This window comes from Takifugu rubripes, chromosome 10 (assembly GCF_901000725.2).
Source record: "Takifugu rubripes chromosome 10, fTakRub1.2, whole genome shotgun sequence".
NCBI classification, from domain to species: domain Eukaryota; kingdom Metazoa; phylum Chordata; class Actinopteri; order Tetraodontiformes; family Tetraodontidae; genus Takifugu; species Takifugu rubripes.
Window position 1 is genome coordinate 3,218,755 of NC_042294.1, and position 27,034 is coordinate 3,245,788.

At 39.5% G+C, this 27,034-nt stretch overlaps 2 protein-coding genes across 7 annotated transcripts in view; both read right to left on the minus strand.

The window, feature by feature from the left end:
- The window catches only part of stau2 (staufen double-stranded RNA binding protein 2), a 65,245-nt gene extending 45,179 nt beyond the window's left edge, over window positions 1-20,066 (minus strand). For 5 of the 6 annotated variants that reach the window (XR_003889773.1, XM_011618497.2, XM_003977355.3 and 2 more), the window contains exons 1-10: window positions 20,048-20,066; window positions 19,843-19,899; window positions 18,547-18,754; window positions 18,039-18,169; window positions 17,267-17,426; window positions 16,554-16,689; window positions 6,479-6,638; window positions 4,568-4,675; window positions 407-619; window positions 116-253 (exon numbers count right to left, since the gene is read on the minus strand). Coding sequence is in view for 5 of the 6 variants with exons in the window: in XM_011618497.2 (XP_011616799.1) it covers window positions 116-253; window positions 407-619; window positions 4,568-4,675; window positions 6,479-6,638; window positions 16,554-16,689; window positions 17,267-17,426; window positions 18,039-18,169; window positions 18,547-18,745 (1,245 nt within the window). In the remaining variant the exon portion in view is untranslated. Of the gene's footprint in view, window positions 1-115; window positions 254-406; window positions 620-4,567; window positions 4,676-6,478; window positions 6,639-16,553; window positions 16,690-17,266; window positions 17,427-18,038; window positions 18,170-18,546; window positions 18,755-19,768; window positions 19,900-20,047 lie in introns of those variants that run through there. The other variant, XM_029842704.1, reaches the window with a different exon arrangement.
- Window positions 20,067-20,941: 875 nt separating this feature from the next.
- The window catches only part of ube2wb (ubiquitin conjugating enzyme E2 Wb), a 9,014-nt gene continuing 2,921 nt past the window's right edge, over window positions 20,942-27,034 (minus strand). The window contains exons 3-6 of the mRNA XM_003977348.3: window positions 25,767-25,869; window positions 23,508-23,663; window positions 23,000-23,075; window positions 20,942-22,918 (exon numbers count right to left, since the gene is read on the minus strand). Of these exons, the coding sequence (XP_003977397.3) occupies window positions 22,905-22,918; window positions 23,000-23,075; window positions 23,508-23,663; window positions 25,767-25,869 (349 nt within the window). The 3' untranslated portion in view covers window positions 20,942-22,904. The remainder of the gene's footprint in view (window positions 22,919-22,999; window positions 23,076-23,507; window positions 23,664-25,766; window positions 25,870-27,034) is intronic.

The following is a 27,034-nucleotide window of genomic DNA, read 5'->3' on the forward strand; positions in this document are numbered from 1 at the left end:
CTCAGGATCGTTCTTTGCTCGGCTGCCAAAGCAGTAAACAAGGACTCAGTTCCTACATTCAGAAGACTCTGTAAAACAGAAAAAGAAGCACAAAAAAAACCCCAAAGTTCTTAACCTGCATGATGAACTCACGGCGCCTGGGCATCCCCCTTTCAGACAGCAGCACATATTCAGGCTCCTTCTCCTTCTTGGCTTGCTGGATCTGGGCCAGGCGGCTAATAGGGTTCATGCCCTGCCCATAGTCTGGTCCAGTCTGGGAGAAGAGACCAGAGAACCAAATTTTCAAAAATAAATACTGAATATACTCATTGTTCTGTCATCTGCTGACGATTCCTTCTGAGGAGACAAATGCATTCTCTTCATAATTTGTAACAGCTGAGTAAAAATGTTGTCGCAGCTTTATTACCTTGAGGATGGTCTTTGTACGTTTCTTATAGTGCGTCTTGGGTTTCTCCACGGCAGATATTAAAGGAAGCTTTTTCAGGTCCTGCAGGATGGATATAGCAGCACGCTTCTTGGACAGCTTCTTACTATTGCCCTCTCCCTCAGCAGAGAACTCCCCAACAGTGACACGCGTCAGGAAGCTTTTCATATGTGGAGGGCCGCTTTCTTTCAGCACCTGTGGTTTAGGGTTGACGCCAGAAAAGTATGAGGGAAGCGCGGGGCTATGTTTCAGTTTCATTTCCAACAGATTTTTCACACAGAGATGTATTAGTCCAAAAGACAGTGAAAATAAAAAAATAACAGCTTTTCAAGTGAGATTATACAAAAACATCTGTTCCAGTCCAAAAACATCTGTTCCCAACAGTCACAACCCTACCCACCAGTGTGTTATTCATATAAGAAACACACACTGACGTACAAACACGCACTGATGAGGAGCGTGTTACTAGATGACAGTCCCTAGTGCTGAGGGGGCTGTTTCCTTCTTATGGCCCCTGGTCACCTGGGAGACCTAAAACAAACACCGGCTGGCGTTAGGTCATGTTTTTGCAATCACATCTACTTCCTATGCAGTCCGAGAACAGTTTGCAAGTGTAGCAGGTGGGCTTCTCCCCATACACTTAAAATATGGTGAAGGAAGAATTAGGTTTCACGTGCATATTCAGCTCAAGAGCTCATGCTAACATGGGTGCCATATTGGAGGTTTAATTCGCAGGTGTGCTCCCCTTGCTCTCCATCTTGCCACAGCAGCTGTCTTCAGTATTTCTTTACGTCACCCACTTTCTAACCCACCACTGTTCTCATTTATGCCCCATTTGTAATGTAGACAGCACAAACTGCAGCAATCAAATGATAAAGAGATTTAAATAGTGAGCGGTTCCTCATCAAATTCCTCCATCAACAGCGCACAGGATCAAACCCCAAAACAAATACTGTATTTACATCATTCATCACTCAATCAATGATTAAATGTTCATGAAACTGCCCTATTTTACACTGATGCCCAAACAAATTCTGCAGGGACCGTTAAATTTAACTACAAGCTAAAAAGAAAATACTCCACATCACATTTCTGGTCTTTGGGGCTGCACAATTTATGCCAAATGTAGCAGAAAATCCCTTAGATATGCTACATATATCTAGGATATTCTTTACAGGTGACCACCTAAAAAGACAGAAATACACTCTGTTATGACTATTCTTATGTACAGTGTTGTTTGTTGGTTATGATTGACGAAATGGAGGCAAGTATTTACCAAAGGGCAAAACAGAAGTTCAAGTGTAGCAAGCTTTAGGAATAGAAAAATTTCAAGACAAATATAAATAAAAATCATAATCCAAATATGGTGAAAGTCATAAAAAGGAGGTGTCAAAACAATCGAAAGGATGAAATGAGTACAATTAGATACAAGCAGAGCCTTATTAAGTGGCTTAATAAGAATGTGTCATGTGGCTCAATTCAAGCTTAAACGGGATTTGATTTTGCATCTTTGCCCAGCACGATGTTTCATGGCAGGTGAACCCTGGAAATCACCATTACACATCACCTGGGGAAATTCCCACAGCACGGTAGATGGGCCCCCTTGCTGCCGCTTGTTTTCCTCATTACTCCCACAAAGTTGCAGCTAAAAGTTGTCAGTTCTTTTCAACAGATAAGCTACAGTCAGCTTTTCAGATATCAAAATATTTAAAAAAAGAATGAAGGTGTACATGGAAACACTTGGCAATCCAATGTATTCTTTTTCTAATTCCCTTCCCCTAATGTCTCATCGCTACTTATTTTTCTGTAACATGGGAGGCCAGTTCTTTTTCTTTAAATAATGACATTAATACTCGGAACATTCTGAGGATCTGTTCAAGAGATCTCAGGTACTCTAGAACAGGTTGGCTATGGGAGCAGACTGGAACAATAGTGGCAACTGGTAGAGGGAAGAAAGGCTCTTTTGTGACAATGGTAGATGGACAAGCCCTAGGGGAGGCTGCTTCTTGTAAGATGGGTGGTTCTTGGCCTGGACCATCTTCTCTTGTGTCCTCTTTAGGAAAGGGAGCCTACTACCCAACACAAACAGTGATTTATAGATTAGTTCCTCTTTGATGTTGACATATCTTTCATAATGCCTCACGGGGGGGATTAAATGAGGTGACATGCTCTAATGGTGACAGCAACCCTTATCATTGCACAGGTATGGGAAACCAGACACTTGGTAGCACTGACACATGTAATTTTATGCTCCTGTGAGGGTGGGGATAAGATGAAAACACAGCTACCTTGAAAGCATTTACGTGACCATTGCAAGTTTCCTTGTGGACTGTGGTGAATGTGACAGTGGTGTACACAGAAAATTGGGTTGTGAATTACAATACTGTTCCTTTTCAATTTAACAATGGCTTGTGACAATCTGTCTTTAAGACACATACCGGTAATTGATTTACAATCCAACAACCACAAATCTGCAAAGTAGAACACCTGGATGTACTTGAAGATTCCAGTCTACTCAGACTGAAAATGATAATAGCACAATCGCTGAAAATGGCATGGTGGATTATGACTCACATCAATCCAGATTAAGCCAGCTACATTTAATAATAGCAATTCCTGGAAGGGTGACCATATCTAGCTTTAATGAGAAAATACATCTCCAAAGTAATGGACAGCATTTAGGATATCTTTTAACTATGGTGTAAACTTTGATTAACATTTCACATAAACATACAGTTAAGACTTTTCCCTCCCTTCCTTCTATCCCAGTTTCCATCTCCTCTCACTCCCAATAATGTCCTTTGACTGACTAGAAAGATAGAGGTTCAGTGAAGGGAGTTAGGGTGTATTTAGAGTAAGCTGAGCCTCTCTTGTTTTTGGCATCATGTAGAGCTTAGTGAGGAAAGACAAAAAAAACAAATATTGGATGTGTCAGCTGATATACAATGAAAACCAAGCAGAAAAGACACAGAGGGTCAGTAGAGGACATGTTGTACATCTCTTTGCTCTTAAAAAACAACTGGCAAAGGAATCTGGTGGTAAGACTCTGTAATGTTGAGCAGAATATAACTATGCATGTACATCAAGGTAGGGACCATTTGTCCTTATTCGTTGGGAAATTAGCACACTTGTCACCTTTCATGTGACTTTTACAAAACTCATCGGGCAGCTCACATATGAGTTTTCTAAAGCTGCCAGCTGTGTTTTTTTCTTAAAAAGAATTAAAACACTTGTTACTAAATAGAAACCATAACAGCACTCACAGAGGTGCACAGGTGGATTGAGAATTAGTCATTCTACAAATCACTACATGCTGAGTATTAAAACAGATAAAGAATGCAGTGACGTGAAAAGGAAAATCCCAAAGATGCTACAAAGCACTAGGGTTTCAATATCAATTTCCTTCATACTCAGGAGTTGCTGCACCTCCACCAAGCTGAGGCCTGCTCTTTTTTCAGCTGCAACAAATTTATATTATATTACAGGGGTTACCCTTCTATGCTAATAAAATGTTTCATTAAAATTTGTCATTATTGTGCTTTGATCACAGATTATTGTTACCTAAAAACACAATGTCACAAACTGCAAAAACAACTTTCGGATTTTGATTGGAGATTCTTTTCAGTTGGTGCAGAAGCAATAACACCCATCTGAAAGTACCGTACTCAAAACAGGCTAAGTACTGAATTTTTGTAGGTTCGATGTGAAAATCCCCTCATGGAAACACTAATGTAATGCTTTGGAATTAAGATCATTTGATGCCTGATTTGAAGACATTTCAGGTCAATTGGCCCACATTAATGGCCTCAATGATCCCAATCAGTGGCATTTGTTTCAATAAGGAGAACAAGGTCATTAATATGTCCCTTTTTCCCTGTTCCTCTGTTAATGCAACCACAATTAATTCCTAAAACACACTAAATGCCAAAAGGCACATTTGAAATCATTATATGCTGGGCTGTTAGGTCATGGCAATATACATAATAAAAGTGCCATAACCGATGCATGGTGCTTGGAGAAAACAAAGTAGAAGTATAAAGAAAAACAATTGAAGCCACTACAGAATAACAGTATGTTGATAGTTCTAAAAGCCTGGATAAATTCTCTTGTTTTATATTATCAAATCTGTTCTGAACACCTCACCTCAAAATTGACACATAAATTCTTCTTGAGAGCAATTTCGTAGACCAAGCTGATCTCTGATTTGCTGGCATCACTACTGTCATCACTCTCCCCTTTATCTTCTGTGTTCTGTGAAGAGATGAATAATAAAATCATAATTTTTTAAAAAGTCAGTGAAAAAAAGTGGATTTTATTTTGAGGACACGTCAAGTTTCTGCAATCATGAAGTGAAGTTGTAAAACAACAACACAAATATTAAATACCAAATGAAATACAATCAGGAATGGGTCAGTAGGAAAGTACCAACCCGGGTCAGCGAGATAACTCTGCCATCTTAAAAATTAGTTATTTTTTTGTCATACGACAAAACTTTTAAAACCAGTGAAGTAATTCTGGAGTTAATACCCAATGATGTTTTAGATTATGGTTCAAGATTTTGGTTATTTTGTTTAAAGATCAGACACAAATCACTTATTTTTCACTGAATGTGATGAAGTGAAGGGTGGGTAAAGTCGATTTGTGAGAAATCGAGTTTACACTAACCAGATTATATCATCAGTCCTGTGATGTGAGTTTTCTTGGTGCCGATTGTCTGAAAACACGAGCTGTCTTGAACTTCTTTTAAAGGTTCACAGCTTTGTCAGATTGGGTCTTAATGTCTGTGGTCCTTTGCCCTGTGGGCTTCGTCTCCTCCCTGATTGTGTAACTTGATACAACATGTGAATCACACCAACATATTAGACAGGAAACATGGTCACATGGTACAACATTCACCAAACACACATCCAAAAGGCAGCTGTGTGGTTGTGTGTGTCTCTGCTGTTTTGCTACATTGATTGTGTCTTTTGTATTGTATGTCGAAACCTCTGATGACAGGATGTCACATGTTGTTTATGAGCTGCTTATGTTAAACTGTGTGAATAATAGTTTGAATACTCCTTGTGATAAGCGCTTCTATCAAAGGCAGCTGGACTGCTGTTATCTTGTTAGTTGCCTTGGATTGAATCATCTGCAGTGACCAAAACCGCCATATATAGATCGAATTATGAACAGGAATGGCCGAGCAGAAACTGACAGAGACAAATGATAGATAGAATTTTGCTGTAGCTTCTTATAAATCATTATCTATTCCCGGTGAAATTGTGAGCTGGTTCAAACCCAAGGAACACTTGGAATTTATCCCCTTTATGACGTGACTATGGATAGATTTAGTCAGTGTATAACAGTGTGTACAGAGTCTGGACGGAAAGCTTAATAAAACAGACAGATATGATTGTGTTTCATTTGTATACATGTGTTCCATTGGTGGTAAAAATTACGTTGCAGCATCAACATGATTTCTGGTCTCTTAAAACCTTTGTAACCTATAGTGATAGAAACACTATGCTCGAGGGTGTCCACATGTAAGAGCACACACCCACGGCCAGAGAGAATGTAAGAGATACACTGCAGACACAATGTGTCTCAATTTGTAAAGCGACAGCAAACAAAAGACACATTTGTGGAGGACGAAGCCATGAGACAGTAAGTCTGACAGGCTGGAGGAGCCACGGCGTTTAGATTACCATCACCAATGGGAAATGTTGGGTTTACAGTTATGTCTGGTGGGAAATGTGGAAAGATATGGTGACATTAGAACTAGGTAGGAAGAACTGGGGCAAGATAACAGCATATCCAAACATTCAAGGTGCCATAATTGACTGGAGGTCAAGAGGTGTGAGAAATGGAATAGCCTTCTATAAATACAAGGGATGACAGCTCACCGAGGCTGAAAAGAAAATATTGCTTTAGACTTTTTTTACTTACAAATTAATAACTTGCGATGAATAAAACATTTTCCTGTAGAATTAATTATATTATTTTGGAAATTAAAGTAGAATATCTCAGAAGAGTATCTCAGAACAGTCTTTTTCTGTTTTATTAAGTGTTTACCTGTGGGGGCCTTTCCGGGATGGGTTCATTACGCAAGGCTTGCAGAGCCTTCATGGCAGCGCTGTGTCTGGCTGCTTGGCGGGTACGACCTTCTCCAATAAATTCATGACTGCCCACAGACAGCTGCACATAAAAGAACTTAGGAACGGGATAATGGTACCTGGAATTCACAAAACAAGAGGTAGGATGATTTACCATAAAATATCCCAACTCATAAGTTTGGTACAGCACATGAGCAACGTAAAGGGAAGGCTCCACTATTGTTGGCCATACATCACTTTGCATAATTTATGCTATTCTTAAATTAAAGGCACACCACTTCATCAGGGTCAATTACTACACAATAGTCAGTTGGCCAACCACTTGACAAATGTTTTGCTATTGAATCTGAACTTAGGGATGCCTAACAAAGCAGAGAGACATATATATCCTCTCTTCTTTCTTCTAGCACTGGACATAGATTTTCTTCTCTTTCTTTGGGTTCTGACAGAGTGGGATTGAGCTGTCACAGGGCAGATTTAGAGGTCTGGAAGTCTGCATGTGTTAAACCCCCTCCTGGGTCAAGGGTAGACGGGCTGAGAATGTCTAATGGGGAGAGAACAAGGAAAGAGAAATAGGCCTAGTGGGAAACTAAGATGAGAAGAGAGCAATCCATACTTGTTAATATCCATCTCCGGGTACTCTTTTCTGTTGCTCTTTTATTTGTATTCACAAATGCATACATCCAACACATGTGGAAGACCAATGAAAAGCAGCAGATGTTTTCTCATCCCTGTCCACACATAGTTTTTAATGATTTCCCTCTTAAAGAAATATCCCACAATGTCTGTCGGCAAATAATTTAATGCAAGCTGTGTGTTTGTGAATCTAGTCCTTATGTATTTGAACTGCAGAGCTACAAAAAGATTATTCACTGAAATTGTAACACAAGAACACTGTAGTATGCTTAAAAACAAAGATGACAATGTATTTATGGCTCTTACCCACAGATTCTTTGACATTTTCAGCCATGATGAAGTTAGAGTGGTGCTTGGATTGAAATGATCACATACTTCAAATCAATGATGCTTCACGTTGAAAACCATATATTAAGACAAAAGGTGAAAATCATCTGTAGTCAACCTACACCCACTTGAAAGGCCAGGTTGGTTAGGAATAACAAATACCTTTTGATAAACATTATTCCATTCCTATCTCCTTTTTTTGCTCTTATAATGAGTCACTATTTACTCTCAAAATTCCAGCAGATCTTTCTCTAGCCTGCAGCCCTTTACTCATCCCTCTTCTCTCTACTCCCCCTGGGCACGAGAGCCTAGCCTGGGCGGAGGCCTGCTAAGCCTTTGCGTCAATACTCCCGCGTCAATTGTGGCCCCAGGGTCTCGGAGGAAATGCCAAGTGCAACATGGGTTCCGGCCAACCGTGCTGAGCTGAGATCGGAACAGCAGGAGCTGGAGCACTCAGTACAGGTGCAGAGGGAAGGAGAGAGGGTTAAGAGAGAGGTAGGAGACCGGAGGAAAGGAAGAAAGGGGGGGTAAGTTAACAATGGAGGAAAGAAGGACATAGAGGGAGACCTGTGGGAGACCCTGTTCCATGATGTGGGAAAGTAACACAAGCAAGTCTTCTATAAAAACAGAGAAACGTGCACACCTTAATACTATGCAGAAAAAAGTTAGCCCTCTCTTTTTGTTATTTTCTTTTGGGGACCTCGACCAGAACACCTGTAGACAGTGTGTGTACACTGCTGGGATAGAAAAAAAGGGTTTATGATGTGTGTATTTGTGTAACTCTCGGACATAAAAAAAAGAATGCTCAGTAAATGGTAACTCATCAGAAATTACTAATGAGAATCAATATGGCTTTGACGCTGGTAACACATTCCGGGAGAAGTTAGGGTTGCAGTTGATCTAAGTAATTCAAAGGTTGTGTGTATGAACACACTAAAAACACACTCAAAAGGTCAGCACACGAGCTGCCTGGAAAAGGAAAGATATGGCATTACAATTATGAACACTGACATTTTACCCGACACATTTTTCTCTGGTGGTAAATACTCTGACTTCATTGACATTTCCATTACTAATAGGACAGGAAATACATCCCTTTACCACCTGAGACTATCTCCAGACCTGCCTCATCTTGAAGTAACAGGAAATTAATCAAACTTGAAAAGGAAATAGCTGATCATTCAGTTGTCTAAACACATTTGAACCCCTGAAAATAGAGGTACTTCCCATAAAACTGCTACAATTCCCATAAAAGTAACAGACATATTTATGTGAAACCTCTTGAATTGAAACTAAACTAAAAAACTAAATTGACTGCACTTTGATCACATCTTGTTTTACTTCAAAACCACTACATTGTACAGAGGCAAAGTGATCAAATCTGTCATGGGCCTAACTGCATGTCTCCCTTGACTTCAGAAAATCATCATCTGAACACAGAGTTCATGTTTATCAGACTCTCTTGTTTCAAGACTAATTTCCCCACCAATCCAAGAATGAAAACACAATCCCTCTACTATTGCATGTATGCGACATTACATACATGACAAATGACATTACGTCTGTTACATCACTGCAGTTTCGCACAATGTCCTGGAGGGTTGCAACCAAACAGTGAGCACCTACTAACAAAAGGGAGATAGTGATTAATCAATTTCTTGATTAAATTTACAAGAGTGGACCCCTGGATTTGCCCAGTGGGAACAAATTCTGTTGTAGTGGAGGGCAGAAACTGGGCCAACAGAACACAGACAAATGACAAGCCAGAAATGAGGGGGTGGACTGACTCACTGTCTTTCAGTTTCACTCAGACCATCCAGACATCGCCTGGCCACACATACACATATCACAATTATAAATGTGGGGGTTCTTCTGGGTGGTAGGGGCATTTTGGAACAGCTCACTCTTCCACCAGCTGCACTTTCTTCAAATCTTGTGTTCAACCTTTACTTGATTTCTTTCCGACCCTTATACATCATTTCCTTTGTCCTTAAGTGAGTTGCGTGTTCCTGCCTTACTCCAACGGGAAAACTATACTGTGGTGTGAAAGGAAAAACACTATCCCTGCATTAACATGACCAACAAAAACAAGACTGACCTAAATTCATAACTTTCATCCTCTTTAATGCACTTTGTAAAAACAAATCTAAAAACTTTAAATTATCATTTTGAGACAAACTTGTATGAAGGTCCCTACAGATTTTGCTGCCATGATATAGAGATATTGTAATATAAAATGAGTTTAGCATCAATTGAGTGTCTATCTTAATTAACATTTGTCATTAAAGGGTTTTCAGGGGGGCAATTAAGATATTGTCTTATTCCATGTCCCAGAGTCGCTCTTTTCTGCAGAAGACACCTGGTGTCTGTGTTTAGCTGACAACAGCCATTTTTTTAAATTACAATTCCCAGCTTGACAGCACTCGTTTTTATACTGTTTGTGGTGGTTTTGATTTTGAGAAGTTTAAAGCCACTTTTGTGTAAGCTCTGTAATCAACGTTCTTGCCCTCCTTCCACGTCTGACTCATGAGACGTCAGCACTATCCAAACAGACCTGTCACACTTGATTTCAGAGTCACAGATAAAGAGCTGTTATTATTTGTGAACATATTAACAATACAAAAACACCAACAATTACCCTTACAAAACCTTAAGAATATAAGATTGCAAAATGCTAAAGTCTTTCTCAGTCTGTATGCCCTTCTGATGCCAGCTGTCAGGCTTTGGCTAGCTAATGAGAATGGCTGGCTGGGGATCAATCTAAAAATCAGACCCTGCTGTCCTCATTAAGAATACTGTATTGTGGCCTGCTGTGTTGTATTTTTGCAATAATTTGAGAAGAAACAATACCTGCCTGTTTTTGCCAAGTTGGTCAGACTCAAGACATTTTGCAAATGTGTTTTCCCACTTTCTTTATACATGAGGATTTATGAGGGCAAGATGCGGCATGTTTTACTAACAGGCACTTCTCTTTTCTTAGTGACTCCTTCATTCAGCAGCAAGATGCAAATCTGGTTCCATTTTGTAGTTTGATATTGATTTCCAGCAGTGTATGATGGCCATGTGAAACTACTTGTGTCCAATAGTGTCCAATGCTAGAAAGATTTAAAAAAATAAAAAATAAAACATAGAACATTTTTTTGATAAAAGGCTTTTTTCTTTTGGGATTCTCAATGGGTTTCCTGTATTGACAGTATTGTCCTGACAGTATTGATAGTACTGTCAATACAGTACTGCCTTAAAACAAATCTTCACTGGCCACTTGTGACTGAATATCACTTACCCTCCTGTAAATAAACACAAACATCATTGCTGTTTGCAAAACCCAATCCAACATCAGTCCAATTTCCCCCTGCTTTTTAACCGCATGGTTCCTAGTCTCCTCAACTCTGCTGGACTTGCTTGTATTTTGGGGAGGTTTCTTTCCTACTGTAAATAATACTTACTCATCATACTTTTCATGACAAAGGTGAAGTTAAACTACCCTAAAACATTGTGTACACCAAACCACTGTGGGTAGAAGAAGCTGAAGGTGGGGAGGCTACACGCTCAGAGAGCATTTTGCATACACATCATTAACTTTGTTTCTTATAGGAAGTATATAATTTGGGTATATTCTGAGTGCTAATCTTGCCTGGCCCCTTGAGTTCTGACCAGATGAAAGATATCAAGGGAGTAGTCCCATTATCTTCCAGTGACAAAAGAGGTTTGTTTTTATTATGTAGCCAAAGCTAAAACCTGCATACATTTTAGCAAAGCCAAGAGAAGAGAGGTGCAAACACCAAACTCCATCAGTAAGAGGAAAGATAAAAGGGAAGACCGGACTTCTGTGTCATTGACTCTGTTCAGTACAAATCATTCTAATTCTTTTTTATCTTGGACATGTATTCCACCCCAAATCTCAGCAATAAAACATGACTATTAGCTTACACCCCTTTGAACAATTTGGACACATTTGTTCTTTGTTCTGGCATTCCGCCCTTGGTCATTTATGAACCATCTGTGTGAATGCATTCAATTTACCATATTTTTGCGACCATAAGGCACACTTAAAAGTCTTACATTTTCTCCAAAATGGACGGGACACCTTATAATGATGTGCGCCTTACGTGTGCATAGAGTTCCAAAATCTGTAAATGGTTTTCGGCTTGCCAGCTTTTGCAAAAGTCATTTCGGATTCATTTTGTTCATTTCGAATACAGAAGATGAGGACTTTGATGGATTTGCAGATGAGGATTGATCAAAAAATAATGTGAGTACATTGCTAAATACACACTAGCATGCATGTTTTAAGCTAGCGTACCAGTATGTTTTACCATGCCTGCGCCCTATAATAAAAATATACTACAAAGCCTGTACCTTGTGGAAGTTAGCAGCTTCCTATTGTTTTTAGAAAGCGGCAATGGTGTGACTGATAAGAAATAAAACATATCTGTATCATGTGTGAGTGGGTGAAAAGGCACACAGTGTCCTGATTACGCCATATGAGACTGTGTGACCCAATGGGTAAAAAAAAAAAAAAAAAATCAACTTGAGTGGGACAAAGTGAACAATGATGAAAGGAGACTATGTGTGTGTAGGAGAACTCAGAGGACATAACTCCACACAGGAATAGAGGACAGGAAAGTTTGAATATAGGAAAGTGTTCATGGGCAGGTTTGCCTTTCTGTGATCCAGACTGGCCTAGTTAGATTTTTTTGTGTAGATGGGCACCTTGGATTTTGCAGTCTGGTATTACTAACTTTCTGCAGGCTTCAGATATTCATTAGGTCTAAATCTAAATAGTTACGTAAATTTTGCATTACTTCTATTTAATTCCAAGAAGGGCAATAAGCTATAGCTTAAGCATGTGTCTGCACATGCTACACAGTGATAAGTGAAGTGAGTCTTTGAATTTGTTATACAACTACATCTTAAATGTTTTCTGAATCCTCCATAGTACTGCTCATCGCACACTTCCTCTTAAAATGAGGAAGCAGTGATAACCAAAGGATTTGTTATCTATCTCTTTGTGGTATCAGCAGGAAATGTCACATCATTCAGTCCACTATTCTCACAAATGACAAAATAACAGCCCTGAAAAGGTGGGTGGCTTCACACTGTTCTTGCTCTAATGGGGAAAGTCCAACTTCTGACCGAGGCCGTCATGCATGCCTCTCCACCCCACCGGGATTACAGTCACAGGAGGAAATCTGGAAGCACCATGAATAGAGAAGCCCAGCCTGAATCATCAGAGTCAGGTGTTCCAAAGATAACAGTGGAGCCAGGAATTGGCCGTGAAATGGGTTGATGTCACCACAGTTCTTGATAGCAAAAATATTTTCCTAATTCCAAGATCATTCATGTAAAACACCATTTCCATGTAATACTTTATAGCATTCCACTGACTGACCGAGCTAGCTGATAATTCTGGAGATCTGAGGATGAACAATGGCATGGTCATGATTAAGAAATGAGTCGCTTTTTTTGACAACGATGTGGATGGCAAGAAATTATGCAGGGGCCTTTCACCATTAATAAGATTCATTAAGACGCTGATAAATGCACATTTCATATTATTGCCATATCTTCTCATCAGGGCCCTTTCTGAATGAATCAATACTGGTCATGGCAGTGATTAGAGCGCTGATGGATCAAAGCCAGGCTGCCCTTTTAATGGTGAGATTTTCCATCAACATGACTCTGGATCACTCTTATTCATCATAGTAGGTAACAACATGAGCTGGTTGAAACCGCTGCAGCATCATTAAGGTGACTGATTATCAATATGGCCTGTCATGCTGGCAAAGAGTCAGTCATCTAATGATGAGAATTCATATTTAAAAGGTCTCCCCTTCATTAGCACAGGGTTCCACTATACAGAAAGAAAGAGCCCTAAAGAAAACATAAGTGACCTTGGGAAATTGTATATTTATGTATATGTTCTATATTCACCACCTCATCCTTTTCTCTTTTTCACAAAGACTACTGAAGGCCAGAAACAGCCTCTCTTAGAAACCTATCCCTGTGACATATGACATTGACAGACATGCTGGAAAACAGACATGCTGGAAAACAGATTTGTCCTGCAGACATTTGTCTTTCACCCCGTGTTTGTTCCTGCATGGATCAAATTGTAAAAGATGGGAGCCAGATGCTGGGAATGACTGCTGATGAGAGCCGAGCCTACTCATGGATCCCCCGTTTGTCCCTTGGCTACACCTCTAAAATTTAAAACCCTATTCCACACATTTGGCATCTTAATGACACATATCGACAGTTCAATCAGCCCCAGTTTAATTAAAACACAAATCAGCCGTGGTACAATCACAATCAACATCACACTCTTCTGTTTGTGCAAGAAGAAACACAGCATTATCGATTTAAAAATTAGCTGTAATCTGAAAAACAGTAATAAAACAAAGCAATTCCTACAGTGTGTGTGTGTCACAAAATGGGTTCTCAGTCAAGAAACGAAGGACTTTCAGTGTTACAATGAGAAAACACTGCCATCTAGTGGAAACCATCACTTCTAAAAATATACAGTACAGTATTTGAAAGTCTTACATTAACCTAAATAAACAGACAGCAACAGAATAAAGTTTCCTATTGTCCCAGGCATGCTGGTTGCTCCGAAGCCACATACCGTATTTTCACGACTATAAGGCGCACCTAAAAGCCTAGAATTTTCTAAATAATCTACGGTGCGCCTTTTAACCCGGAGCGCCTTTTGTATGGATTACGGTAATATTGGTTAATCGCGGCTACCGTAGTCAGTAGGCGTGGCCGAGGTAACAGCAGTAAATTCAGTCCCAAACCATTTCTGTCTGTAAAGACCCCAAAATGGCTCCTTGCAAGAGACGCGCTTACGACGCAGAGTTCAAACTGAAGGCTATCAGTCACGCAGTTGAACACGGAAATAGAGCAGCGGCAAGAGAATTTAACGTGAACGAATCAATGGTGCGGAAGTGGAGGAAGCAACAAGACGACCTGCGCCAGTTAAAGAAGACTCAACGGAGCTTCCGAGGAAACAAAGCAAGAAGTGGATTAACAAAGGAACTCCAGCCGCTAGATATTGGTGTCAACGGGGCATTCAAAACTAGACTGCGAACTGCGTGGGAGCGGTGGATGACGAACGGCGAACACACGTTCACCAAGACGGGGAGACGGCGCCGAGCGTCATACGTCACTATCTGCCAGTGGATCGTAAATGCCAGGGCATCGACCGTGGTCCGAGCTTTCAGGAAGGCAGGGATTGTCACTGAAATGCCAGACAACACCAGCGACACCGACCCTGATGACGACTTTGACGAGACGGAGCCGGCCATGTTGGACGCCGTATTAGCACAACTGTTCAATTCGGACACCGAAGAAGAAGAATTCGAGGGATTCCTGGATGAGGAATGAACTGATAAAGTGATCTTTACGCGTTTCTTTTGTGTGTTTACAACTTAACAAGGCTGGTCATACTGTGAATATGGAAATTACCGTTTGAACAACGTTGTTATATTGCTATTGCTATCGCTTTGCACTACTTCGAGAGTTCGAGTTACCGTATATTGTGTTTGCACTAACGTTTGATTTACCGCAACGGTACTACGTGATAAAAATGTTGCACTAAATTGAAGATTTATTAAACTCCACTATCCACTTGTGATAAAAATGTTGCACTGCCTGTTATAACTCGCTGTTATTAAACGAACTGTGTTACGCGAAAACACTACGTCACTCGGGAAAAATAATAAAACAGCTGTTTATTCGTTTTGGGAGTGAATAGAGTTGTGAGAACGACGGTTTGTATTCTATTAATAAAGTTTGACTGACTTATCTGGCTGTTTTATTGACATTCCTTTTAGCGCAGCTCGATCTAGTGAACGCGTCATGAAACCACAGGCACTACGCAGTTTCTATGCTATGCGCCTTATAACACGGTGCGCCCTGTGTATGAAAATATTTCTAAAATAGGCTGTTAATTGAAGGTGCGCCCTATAATACGGCGCGCCTTATGGTTGTGAAAATACGGTAATCCATCTCCTTTAAACTGAATGTGAAACTTATGTCCCACTGTCTCTGTATTTAAAAATCCATCATAATACTTAGAATATCAGTAACAACATAGGACAACCATATTAATATATTTTCATCACTCTTAACATTTATCAAACCAACATGGCCAGATACGATTCTCCACCAAAAACAGAACTTCAAAGAGCAAGCGTGCCTTTTAAACACGAGAAACAGATGTTATTTTACACAGCATTCATTACAATTATTTTTTTTATAAACCCTCCTTACTTGCTGATTTTTTTAAGGCCCACCATGCACAAAGGTAGTCAGTGTACCTGGAATTCATGTCAGGCCAGTCAACATGTCCAAATTCCTAAACAAAATTCCTTCACTGGGGAGGGGGGATCATTAATTGCACCTCTGTGACATTTTTATGGAGGTGTAGAAATGGCTGGACAGCTAAAGCGAGAGCCAGAAAGAAAGCTGACAGAGACTGAATGCAACAAGATCCCATGAGTGCAGCATGTTCATCAGTTTAGAAAACACATGGAGCGGAGGGCCACATCTGACATGCATGTGAGCCGTTGTGATCAAAGAGACACAGCGCGATCAGGCCAAAACGGATCAAGAATATGTCCGCCCTACTGTGGATGAAATCGTACAGCTCACTTTCTTCTGTGTTTTCACCAAGTATGAATTCATCACAACTATTTCAAACATCTACATGTGGACTGTGACTAAATTGTGATGTGTGTGGCAGCAATGGTCATGAAACTTTACAGACCCTTTTAAAGCTTAAATTAGACTTTCATTATTCTGATCTACGCATATGATTACTCATGCTGGACTGCCTTGATGGCTTCCAGCCTCCTCCTTGAAAAAATTGCATCACAGGGATGTATTCCACCATTTGTTGCCCATTCCCAGATCTGTAGGAGCAAGTCTTGCTGAAGTCAATCAGCACAATCCATTTCTGTTGTATTTTTGAGAGTCAGTTTGAGTCCCGTGTTGGAAAAACGTACCAGCTGAGTATCCATGCCATGTGTGTCCTAATGACTTTAGAGCTAGTTCAGTGATGGGCTCACCTTTGGTTGAACATGCCTCTGAAGTTATAGTTGGCTCTATAGTTGGGCATGGGTTTAGGATCCAAAGGCCTGTAGATCGCTGGTTCTCCTCTTTTCATCGCTAGACCATTTAGCTCCACCGTGGGTGTTATACTGCCTGTAGGTGAAGGTAATAATAGTTTTTGAATGCAAAAATGTGCACATTTGGAGTAAATATTAAGCAGAAATCATATGTTGCATGTGTGGTAAAGATAATTGTTCTCTAAAAAGTCAGGATTATCAATTGACTTCACAGAGGTTGTTTATCAACCTAAAAACAGCAGAACTTCCCTACCTGTCTCATTTTACATAACACATAAGCTTCTAATACAACAGCTCCCTAGTGAGGTTGCATAACCTATCACAGGGTTTTCTTAATTCCTCAGAAAGGTTGGATAAGAAATGTTCCAAAATTACAGATGCCACAGAGGGCAGGGGAATTAAGACCTGGGATACTAAGTTGACAAAACATAAGTTTGCACTTAGCCAGCTTTCACTGGATGTTATCTGAAAGCACTTAGCCCACTGTCGACACTTTTTTTTTTCCTGAAATTTGTACCATATACTTCTGATGGTTTTCTTATAATATGTCTGAAAGCTTGCAACCTAAAAGATTCCTAGAGTTCAGCAATGTGGACAAAGCTTTGACATGTTACTTCAGTTCACAAAGTACGTTTTTGTTGGGGTTACAATACCCGGGTTACTGTTGATGTCCACTTTTGGAGAGCGGGGGGCTGGTCTGGGAAGGACACTCTCCTCCAGTGCTTTAGCAGCTGTGGAGTGTTGGGCCTTTTTAATGCTGGTACCTTCTGCCTCCCATACCTGCTCCCCGAGTGCGAGTTGAACAGAGAAGATCTGGAACAGCAGAGCGGGATGCATTAACATTGATTGCTTTTTTCATCACATTCCATTTGCTGAGCATATATCTGTGCTCAGAAATGTGAAACTCAAGAATACCCCATCCATTACTTTAAAGTCTATTTGTATTTTCTTTTTGCCGTAACTTTAGTGACCAATTTCTATTCACGAAAAATCAGTCAATCATATTATGTTATGTCTATACATGAAGCAGAGCTGTTTCATGTTGATTCGAGCTGCTTTTCTTCTTAGCATTAGAGCTTAGTACAGTAGGTTAAGGTGCACCTTTATTTGGCAGGATAGCAGGACAGCTGGGATAACTGTGTCAGATACCCAAGTAGGATGACATCATAGTAGAGCTAAATTTAACATTAAAGAACTGGACAATAAGTGAGGCCTGTTGAATCATCTTTCCATGCTGCTTGGTGGCAATACATCTATGCTAGATGGTGCTAGACAAATCTAAATTATTCTGTATGTATTGTATGTATTATGTATATTATGTAAATGCAGCTGAGTAATTGTACACTGTCCCTGTTACATGAAATAAAAACAACTGCAGAAAGAAAGTCTACATTTTCCACATCAGTGCCCTTTGGCAATCCTCACCTTAGCGTGTGCAGGTCCTCTCTCACTAAGAAGCTTGTACTGTGGTTGGATCCTATTGAAACGGGCTAACTCATTCACCAAACACATTGGAGTTTTCTCTTTAGGGTTTGCCATGTTCTCCTGGGGTGGGCCTAAGACACAGTGCAACAGGATGCATATTACATGCTCACGACAGATCATTGTATTTCCAACACAAGCAAGGGTTTCCTTAACATTTCTTCTTAGGCAAATGTTAGACAGTTCTATTCGCAGGATCTACAATGCACTTCCAAATCATAGTAGCCTTATCTAATTTAGTTGCTTTAACAGTCTTTAAAAATCTGAATCTGTAGCAGGCATACGGTTTGCAAGGTTTGGACAATATCAGATTGAGACATGCATTAAAAACAGAAGTTGTAACCATCTTGGTTATTAATTATTAAATATGCAGTTCGACCAAAAAAATAAATAAATGACTCCAAAAGTAAATGTCCCTTAACTTTCCCTGAAGAGAGCCTGTTTGGTCTACCTGGTGATGTGGCAGACACAGGGGCATCCACAAATCCGCCTGCAGGAGCTGGACAGGCAGGTGTGGGAGCCGGACCCGTGCCATTGACAGAGGGCTGCAGACCCAGAGGTCCTGGGCTGGCCATGGCCGTTGGGGGAACTCCGGGAGGGAGGCCAGGTCCAGCCAGGGGTGCTGAAGTCTGTACTTTCACTTGAGCCATGCTCTATTCCTAAAAAAACAAAAACAAAAATAAAACAGACAATTTTAACAAATTAACATACCCTATAAATGTAATTTGTTGAATAATAATACATATAATACTTAATGTTGATGATTATCATCTCTTACATTTCTGCAAACTCAAAAAATAGACTTTAACCATAGTGGCCACAGGCATAACTCAAATCCTGTCCCACAGGGAGCTAATACACCCAGACAATGAAGCTTTATTTGAAGGAGCTTTGCTTGTGTTACTGCTGCTAAGCTCTCTGGAAAAGGGAGAGAATCCTGTGAGCAGCCTGCACAAGACAATGACCCCTCAATAACATTTCATTTGAGACTGACAAGAGCTATGGAAGCTGTCAGGGACAGAAACGAGTTTGCAGGGAAAATAAATTTGTCTAGTTAATGTTACACTACAGCAATCGTGTTAAGATGCGGGTGCGTGCAAGAACTAACTGTTGATTGGCTTGACAATATAATCAATTCATCTCAACTGTAAGGTTAATTCCCTTCATCCAATCGATTTTAAAGCTTTTAATATGGCTTTTGCATCTTGCACATACCTGACTGTGGGGGTCACACTCTTACGTGGATGTAATGGCCCTTTTACGGAGTCGTTAACACACCTATTGTAAAACAGCCACCCTATGTATGCTCCGTAAACATCATGCAAGGTTAAGTTTGACAGACAGAACTGGTGGCTCGTCTGCAACCTATGGTACAGCTGCGACTACGTATATCTTAGCAGGAAGCTAATGTTGCCATCGTTTAAAATGACATTTCCTGTGAGTGTCAGTTCCTAAAGTCAAACAAGCACAACTAATAGGTGTGCCTCCTGTCACATTCATACGGCTGCATTGAGTCATGATGAATAAAAAATATATAGCATCTCCTGAAAGGCTACTTTAGCCGGTTAACAATCATCATGGCTGATCGGCCGAACACTCTTCTTGCTAACATCTCTACACAGCCCATTTTTCCATCAAACTCTGCGGGATTTAAGTCATTTACAAGCTCATACTTAGACTGCCGACAGCATGGCAAACATTCCAGACTCCCTGGGAACAATGGGACGAATAATTAATTATATTTTACCTTTGTCCAGGGCGAAACCCCAGTTACACCTCCGACATTGGCAAACACTAAAGAGAACTGGATGGAACAGGGAACACACCACGTAATTTGTGTGAATAAGTGATTAAAATGTTCCACGTTGGACATGAAGTCAATTTTGACATTTTCTATTGTGAGAGTTATGTGTTGATAAAGAGGGCAGTGTCGCATATTTAGTATTGTTTACCTCGTGTCCACGAGTGCAGTTTAAAGTCTATTATGAATGGAGAAGCCACCCCCCTTCGAATGTGTGAATGGTTCAGTCCTGCTTCGCTTCCTCCAAAACAGTTTTAGTCTAGTGAATTTGTTTGATGTTACAGCAGAATTCCCTCTGATTGCAGTAATGTAATTTATCCCTAAACTATGGACAAATATTGTTAATGAAAACACTTTGACATGTCCTTTTTAAATAGCTAAAATACAATATGCACATGCATTTTTAATGGGCAATTCCACATTTAGTGTAATATTTAAAGAAATTAATGAATCAACAAACAAAGAAGCCCCTTTAGCTCAAACAGACAAACAAAAACACCACGGAACTGTATAGGCAGCAACAGAACATGGACCCTGCCAGTCACGGTGCATTTTAGTCATGCATGGTCTCTGTCATGAAGTAGTTTCTTTTCAAAATGTTAGTACTATGGATATCGGGGTGGGAGACAGTGTTTATTCAGAGAATCTGCTTCAATTTCCACCGGAATGTTTTTATGTCAAAAGAAAAAAGTAATTAAGGCTAAGATTTACAGTAACAACAGTTAACCACTAGATGGGGATACTAAACCGTATACAGATGAAAAATATCTAACCATTTACAAAAATAACACTCCGAAAAAGTATGATAAAAATTTGATGGCACTTGCATTAGTACATTAGGAATGAAGTCATTGATTATTAACAAGACTTTATAGAAGTTATTTCTGCAACCATTTCTCTGTTGTTTTACCTTGTCTTTCATTTTCTGCATGTTTTATTGGTTGATGTGTTTTAGTGATTTTGTATCAGAGGGGAGAGTTTTATACAATTTTATATATAAAGTCAATTCAATTCAACTGGATTTTACAAAAAATGCAGAACTGAATAAAAGTGAATCTTTTCATTTATTGAAAATGAACAGGCACCTATTACATGGAGCTTGAACATCCCAGAAAAAAAAAATCCATAATAAATAACACACACTCATTAGTGTTTATCACTCACAATCTGCAAGCTAAGAGTTCAAACCACATTGAAAAATACACTAAAAAAAAAAAAAAAAAAAAAAACACACACACACACACACACACACACATCCATGTAACATATTCACTTGCATGTTTGCACTGATCCACTGCTCACTGGGTGAAGGCTTCTCATCCCACCACAAATGCTGCCAAATTTATGGTCAACATTTTCCTTCCCATAGTTTCACAGCACTGTGACAGCAGACAAGACCATTATAAGGAAGCTAGTCAAAAAAAAAAATCATTGGTTAGATACATTTCTTTAAATTATCCATATATAATCTTGGAGATAACGCTTTGCTGTGGTAAACTCTACAGTAGAGATCATCATCACATTCATTCGGGCTCATTCAAGAAGCTCAGCTAGACCCTGGCTGGGAGGGGAGAGAGCAAATGCAGTACAAATATCCAAAGATGGAAAATTCAAGTATCGTTAATTGGATGGCAATCTTTGGGAATGGAGTGATTATGGTCTGAAAGGACAAAGATGCAATGCAGCCTCAGTAGAAATACATCCCATTATCCATTATCTCTATGGAGAGATTAAAAGTTGGTCACAATGGCTGATGCCAATAACAAAAAGTAGGAGATTTTGAAATGCATGCACCCCCACTGTAAAACTGCTATACATATTTTCCTTTTTATACCAACAACAGGGTTTGTTGAGCCTAGACTTATTCTAATCTGTAAAAGATACTATAAGAAGTTATGCACTCCTATACTCATTCCTCAATTGCATTGTCTGCTAATGCCTTGCAATCATCCAACAACTTATACTTATGTACAATAGGTTTAGACATATTATTTCACAACAGAACAGTCTCTTTTGGTGAAAATAGAGTTAAATTCAAAACATCTGATAGGTATCATTTTAGAGGTGATCTTTATTGAAAAAAGTACCTGAGCCAAAACTCTGACCAGAGGGGAAATCACAAAGGCTTTGTTGCTTAACTACTTCTGTAAAGAATCCCCTTTTATCATTTAGCGTCACGCTTGAAGAATTTAAAATTAAATAAGAATTTTTAAAAATTGAAAATGGCGACTCACCAAATCCAACCCAATTTCAGCTTGTTGAAAAACAGTACAAAAAGAAATCAAATCTTAAAATCAAACATTTTAGAATATAGAGGCATTTAAAAAAATAATAATAATACAAAAAAAACCCCAGATCACACACAACTATGATGTCTCATAATCTTTTAAATGGAAGATGCATATTAACAATGGACTAGTGAGCACTGTGAACTGATTTGTTTTAATTTCCATCTGTACCGACTTTTCTAGAGTGGGAAGTAAGACACCCAGGAATCAAGCTAGAAGTTAAATACATTTTTACAGTGAATCTGATTTAAAAAGGGGGAAAAAAAGATGATGCATTCTTTTGGGGTTCTAATGGTCAATCCCTTCCAGAAACCAAATTTGATTTGAATATCTGTGTGTAGGCCCCAGCATGCATCCATCATTATTGCACAACACAAGGAACTTAAAATGCACCCACGCACAAAAGTAACAATACAAATAATTAAAAGAGGAATTGGAACCATCTTAGTACTTGCTTGCTTCCTCGCTGCATCCCAAATGTTTAACCAGAGAGGGAAAAAACAATCCGTCTTGGGTGCATCTCAATGTTCCGATATTTTAGTTCTCTATATTACAGTCGCGTAAAACATGCACCCACTGGGAAACTGCAGCCAAGAGCCTTCAACGCATGGTGTCCATGGTTCCAGTCAAAGGTCAGAGTTCAGAGACTGAATCTTTAAAAAGTGCTTTCAAAGGTCAGTAGGACTTCTTTCTTCTACATCTTATTACAAAATTTGTACATTAGCATGTATCATCTGTGAAACAAAGAAACATGGAGATATAACAACTTAAAGCAGCAAGTTTTATACATGTCATTCAATCAGGGAGATACATACCGTGATACCACCATTTAGTCTTCTTTGGATTTTTATTACATGTTCTTACATAAAAGGAATTATCAGGCGGTCGTCTCTGTGGCAGAGAAAAAAAAAGTTTTGAATGTTTAAGCAGGTTATTTAGAAGAGAATCTCCACTGAGGTGTTGGACAATGCACAAAGATGGACGAGTCCACAAATATCTATCACTCAATCGCAGTTGCTGATATCTAGTGGCAGGTTCTGGTATGGGCCAAACCTTTTCAGTCAAAAAAACCCATCATCCAACAATGAAAGTAAATTAATGTCTTCCACTTCCACTAGCTGTAATCATCAAATCACATTTATGTATTTTCGAGTTTTCATCTTTTAATTAATTTAATTTTAATGGGTAATCTACCAATAAAACAAAGTAACGCATTGTTCAAATGATAGAGTAGGGTTTTGTTCTACAATAAAAGGTTATTGAGAAGAATTATACATCTTTATTGGCATTAATGATTCAAACCCTCCATCACAGATGACTTACCTTTTCTTTGCAGCTGGATAACATGCTGATAATGCTAAGACAAACTGATTGCACTGAGAGGGCTGGCGACCAATCTTCAGTGAGTATTGACAGACAGATGTGACCATTACTATATACGTGAGGATGGACAGGTATATTCTCTCCTGTGAATATTACCTGTGGTAACAAATAGAGAGACATTCCAGTGTTACCCTAATAGACTGTAGAAGTTAAGATCTGTCAACATCAACTGCAGATGGTAAGGCTTATTTTTGTTTGAGCTTAGGTGTAGCCCTATACAACATGGAACTCTAGGATGAAGAGGGGGGCAAAAGCTGTGGTAACAAACCAGATTTGGCCTCAAAGGAAAAAGCTCCCCCTCTTCAGACTGGGGGCTGATATGGCGAGTGCATTGAGATGGAAAATGAAAGTAAAAATGGGTCCTACTTAAAACATCTTGGCAGACAGTGTCCCTCACTTAACGTAGAGGCTTGAAAATAAACTCACGACAGAAACAGTTTCAAAAGGCTACATATATAATGTATACAATGCTTTAAGATCTCATGGGCATATTGTTTTTCTCTATAATTTTACTTGAGTCTGATGGCCAGCTATGGATTTAAAAGGTGTCATTTTGCAATCACAGTTCCACAACACAGTGCTGAACCTTGAGATGCCCATAAAACCAACAATGCACTCTCTTGCTCTGCTTTCCTTTCCTTTCCTCTCCTCTCCCACATGGAGTCTGAGATCATTCCGGCAGCTCGTGGGTTTCTGTTTGAGAAGAAGGTAGCCTGGTTGCTAAGTAGATGCAGGTGTTTATCTAATTTTCTTCCCACTGACATGTTCGTTATTCTTATAGAGCTGGCCTCCTCCTGATTGATTTTAAGTACAGTGGGACCTCTACTTACGAAATTAATTGGTTCCGTTGTTTCGTAACCTGAAAATTACATTCCATGTAAATGCCCTAATCCAGCCCTTCTCAAATAGTGGGGCGCGCGGTGCGATGCCAGGGGGGGTGCGTGTGACCCCGAAGAACATGTTTTTTTTTTTTTTTGCCGTACTAGAATAAAGTGTAATTGCACATCCACTACAGTGGGGGCAGTGACGCTCTCATTGTCAGAGTGTGCGCAGGCAGTATTAGCTCTATGGTGTAGAGTTTTTTTGCACCGAGCATTCGCGCGCACACACCACAGAGCAAGAGATATGAAGAGCAGTGACTAAACCAAGACAGCATGAAAAAATACTTAACAGTGATGAAAAGAAAGGCGGAGGGAGACAGAGATAATGAGACAAATTAATTAACAGTTAATTGATGCACTTTAAATCTTTTCTGTTACAGACTAAAAAACAATGTTAATAAAGCTATTCTTTGTTGTACGTTGGCCTATATTTCTTTCTTTTTCTTTTTTTGTTTTCTTTAATGTTAATAAGGATACAATGTTATGTAGGGGTGTACTTATAACAATTTCATAGACAAATGATACTAATTATAGTCAAAGCGGAGAGTGGGGGGGCGCAAAATGTTTTCTTCTTCCTAGGGGGGGGCGTAACTGCCCCAAGCACTGCCCCAATCCGTTCCAAGCCCTCAAAAATTCGGACATAATTTTTTTTATAAATCATAAAAATACATCAAAACATGTAATACATGTTACAATTAGATTACCACACAATAAATGTAGGAATTCAGTGCAAGGCTTCTCCAGGAACAAAATGAACTTTATTACAGGCTAATCTTACATTAGCCGTCATTACTAGCAACGAATTTAGCAACGACTGCACTTGTGGTAACACCGCCATCTAATGGACAAACATACGAACACCCACAATAAATTCCGAAGACGCTGGGATACACACTAACGTGTACATATTGATGTCCCTCCTAGCCAATGGGATTACAGGAAGATGCTAGGCGATAGCCAATGGCAGAGCAGCTACAAGCATGTTTGCGTTCGCTAAACTCCGCGAGCTGCGAGTAGCAGCGGTAGCGTATTTTTGCCTTTTGTATCCTGAAATTTCTTTCGTAACAAGAGGAAATATTTTCCTGACGTAACCTGAAAATTTCGCATGTAGAGACGTTCGTAAGTAGAGGTCCCACTGAAATCTCTTTAAATGAGGTGTCGGTGGGGGCTGTGCAAGGAATCCAAAGTAAAAAAATCACTCCCTGGTCAACTGCTGAACAAAAGGTTTGAGCAGCTCTTCTAATTTTTATGTCCTTTGTTACAATGTTACACACTAACATTTGAAGTCTACATCTGACCTGGAGTTATTTTTGCTTACCTGAGGTGAGTCAAAGGGATACCGACTACTAAATTTGAAAAGCAGCTGAAATTTCTCTCCTTCGTATAGTGTGCCTGGTGCTCCTTCCATGTCTACAATCCATCTGAAAAGACAAGCAGCATTGTTGATAAGTAAAACCAAAATGTGAAAACACTTTTAATTTTAAATTAAGAGAGGCCTCAATTCCAGCAGTCACAATCTCAAATGTGTGGCACCATCAAGACATTGCAGATGTGTCTAAAAGATGTACCCTAGACCCAAATATCCTGACATTCAATATACAGCTGGGTTATGAGGACAATTTAGTAATATTGTGATACTTTATTGAGTTTATGGACAAAAGCTTCTTCCCCTCTGCCATCAGGCTGCTGAACACCAAGTGACTTATCACTTAAGCACCATGTACAGCAGCCAGTCGGACTCACGAACAATACATTACTCCTGCATGGACCTGCACTATTTCTTACCACTTACCTCTTACCACTTACTATTTATGTATATACTGTATATATGTCTTATTTTATTTTATTTATCTTATTCTAGTGTGGTCTTCTTTATGTTGAATGTCGCAGCGTCACACCATGACAAATTCCTAGTTTGTGTAATACTGTGTATTACATGAACAATGGCAATAAATCTGCTTCTGATTCTGATTCTGAAAGCTAATTTCTCTGGCTACAGAACTGTGCTAACTGGGCAGCGGGACATTTGTTTTTTCTCAGACTCTACAATTAATATAACCCAGAGGTTTAATTAATGTATTACAGAACATTCATGAGGATATCGTCCTCTCAGTAGGAACCTTGAGGACTAACGGGGACATTGATTATGCACCACAATCACTAGTCTTTTGTACTTTCTTCAGGTTCATAACCTTGGGCATAATACAATTAAATATAAATGGCATATAAAAAGGTGGCAGTGATTAAGCCGTTGCTTAAAAAAACATCACTGGATCCTGATGTCTTAGCAAATTATAGGCCAATATCCAACCTTCCTTTTATCTCTAAAGTTCTTGAGAAGGTGGTGGCAGTTACTGGAGCACCTGCAGAGAAACAGCCTTTTTGAGATGTTTCAGTCAGGCTTTAGAGCTCATCACAGCACAGAAATGGCATTTCTTCTACTAATGATCTTCTCATAGCTTCAGATCATGGACTGGTCTCTATGCTGGTTCTGCTGGACCTCAGTGCTGCCTTTGATACAGTTGATCACAGCATCCTGTTACAGAGACTGGAGCATGTGATTGGGATTAAAGGGACAGCAGGTTT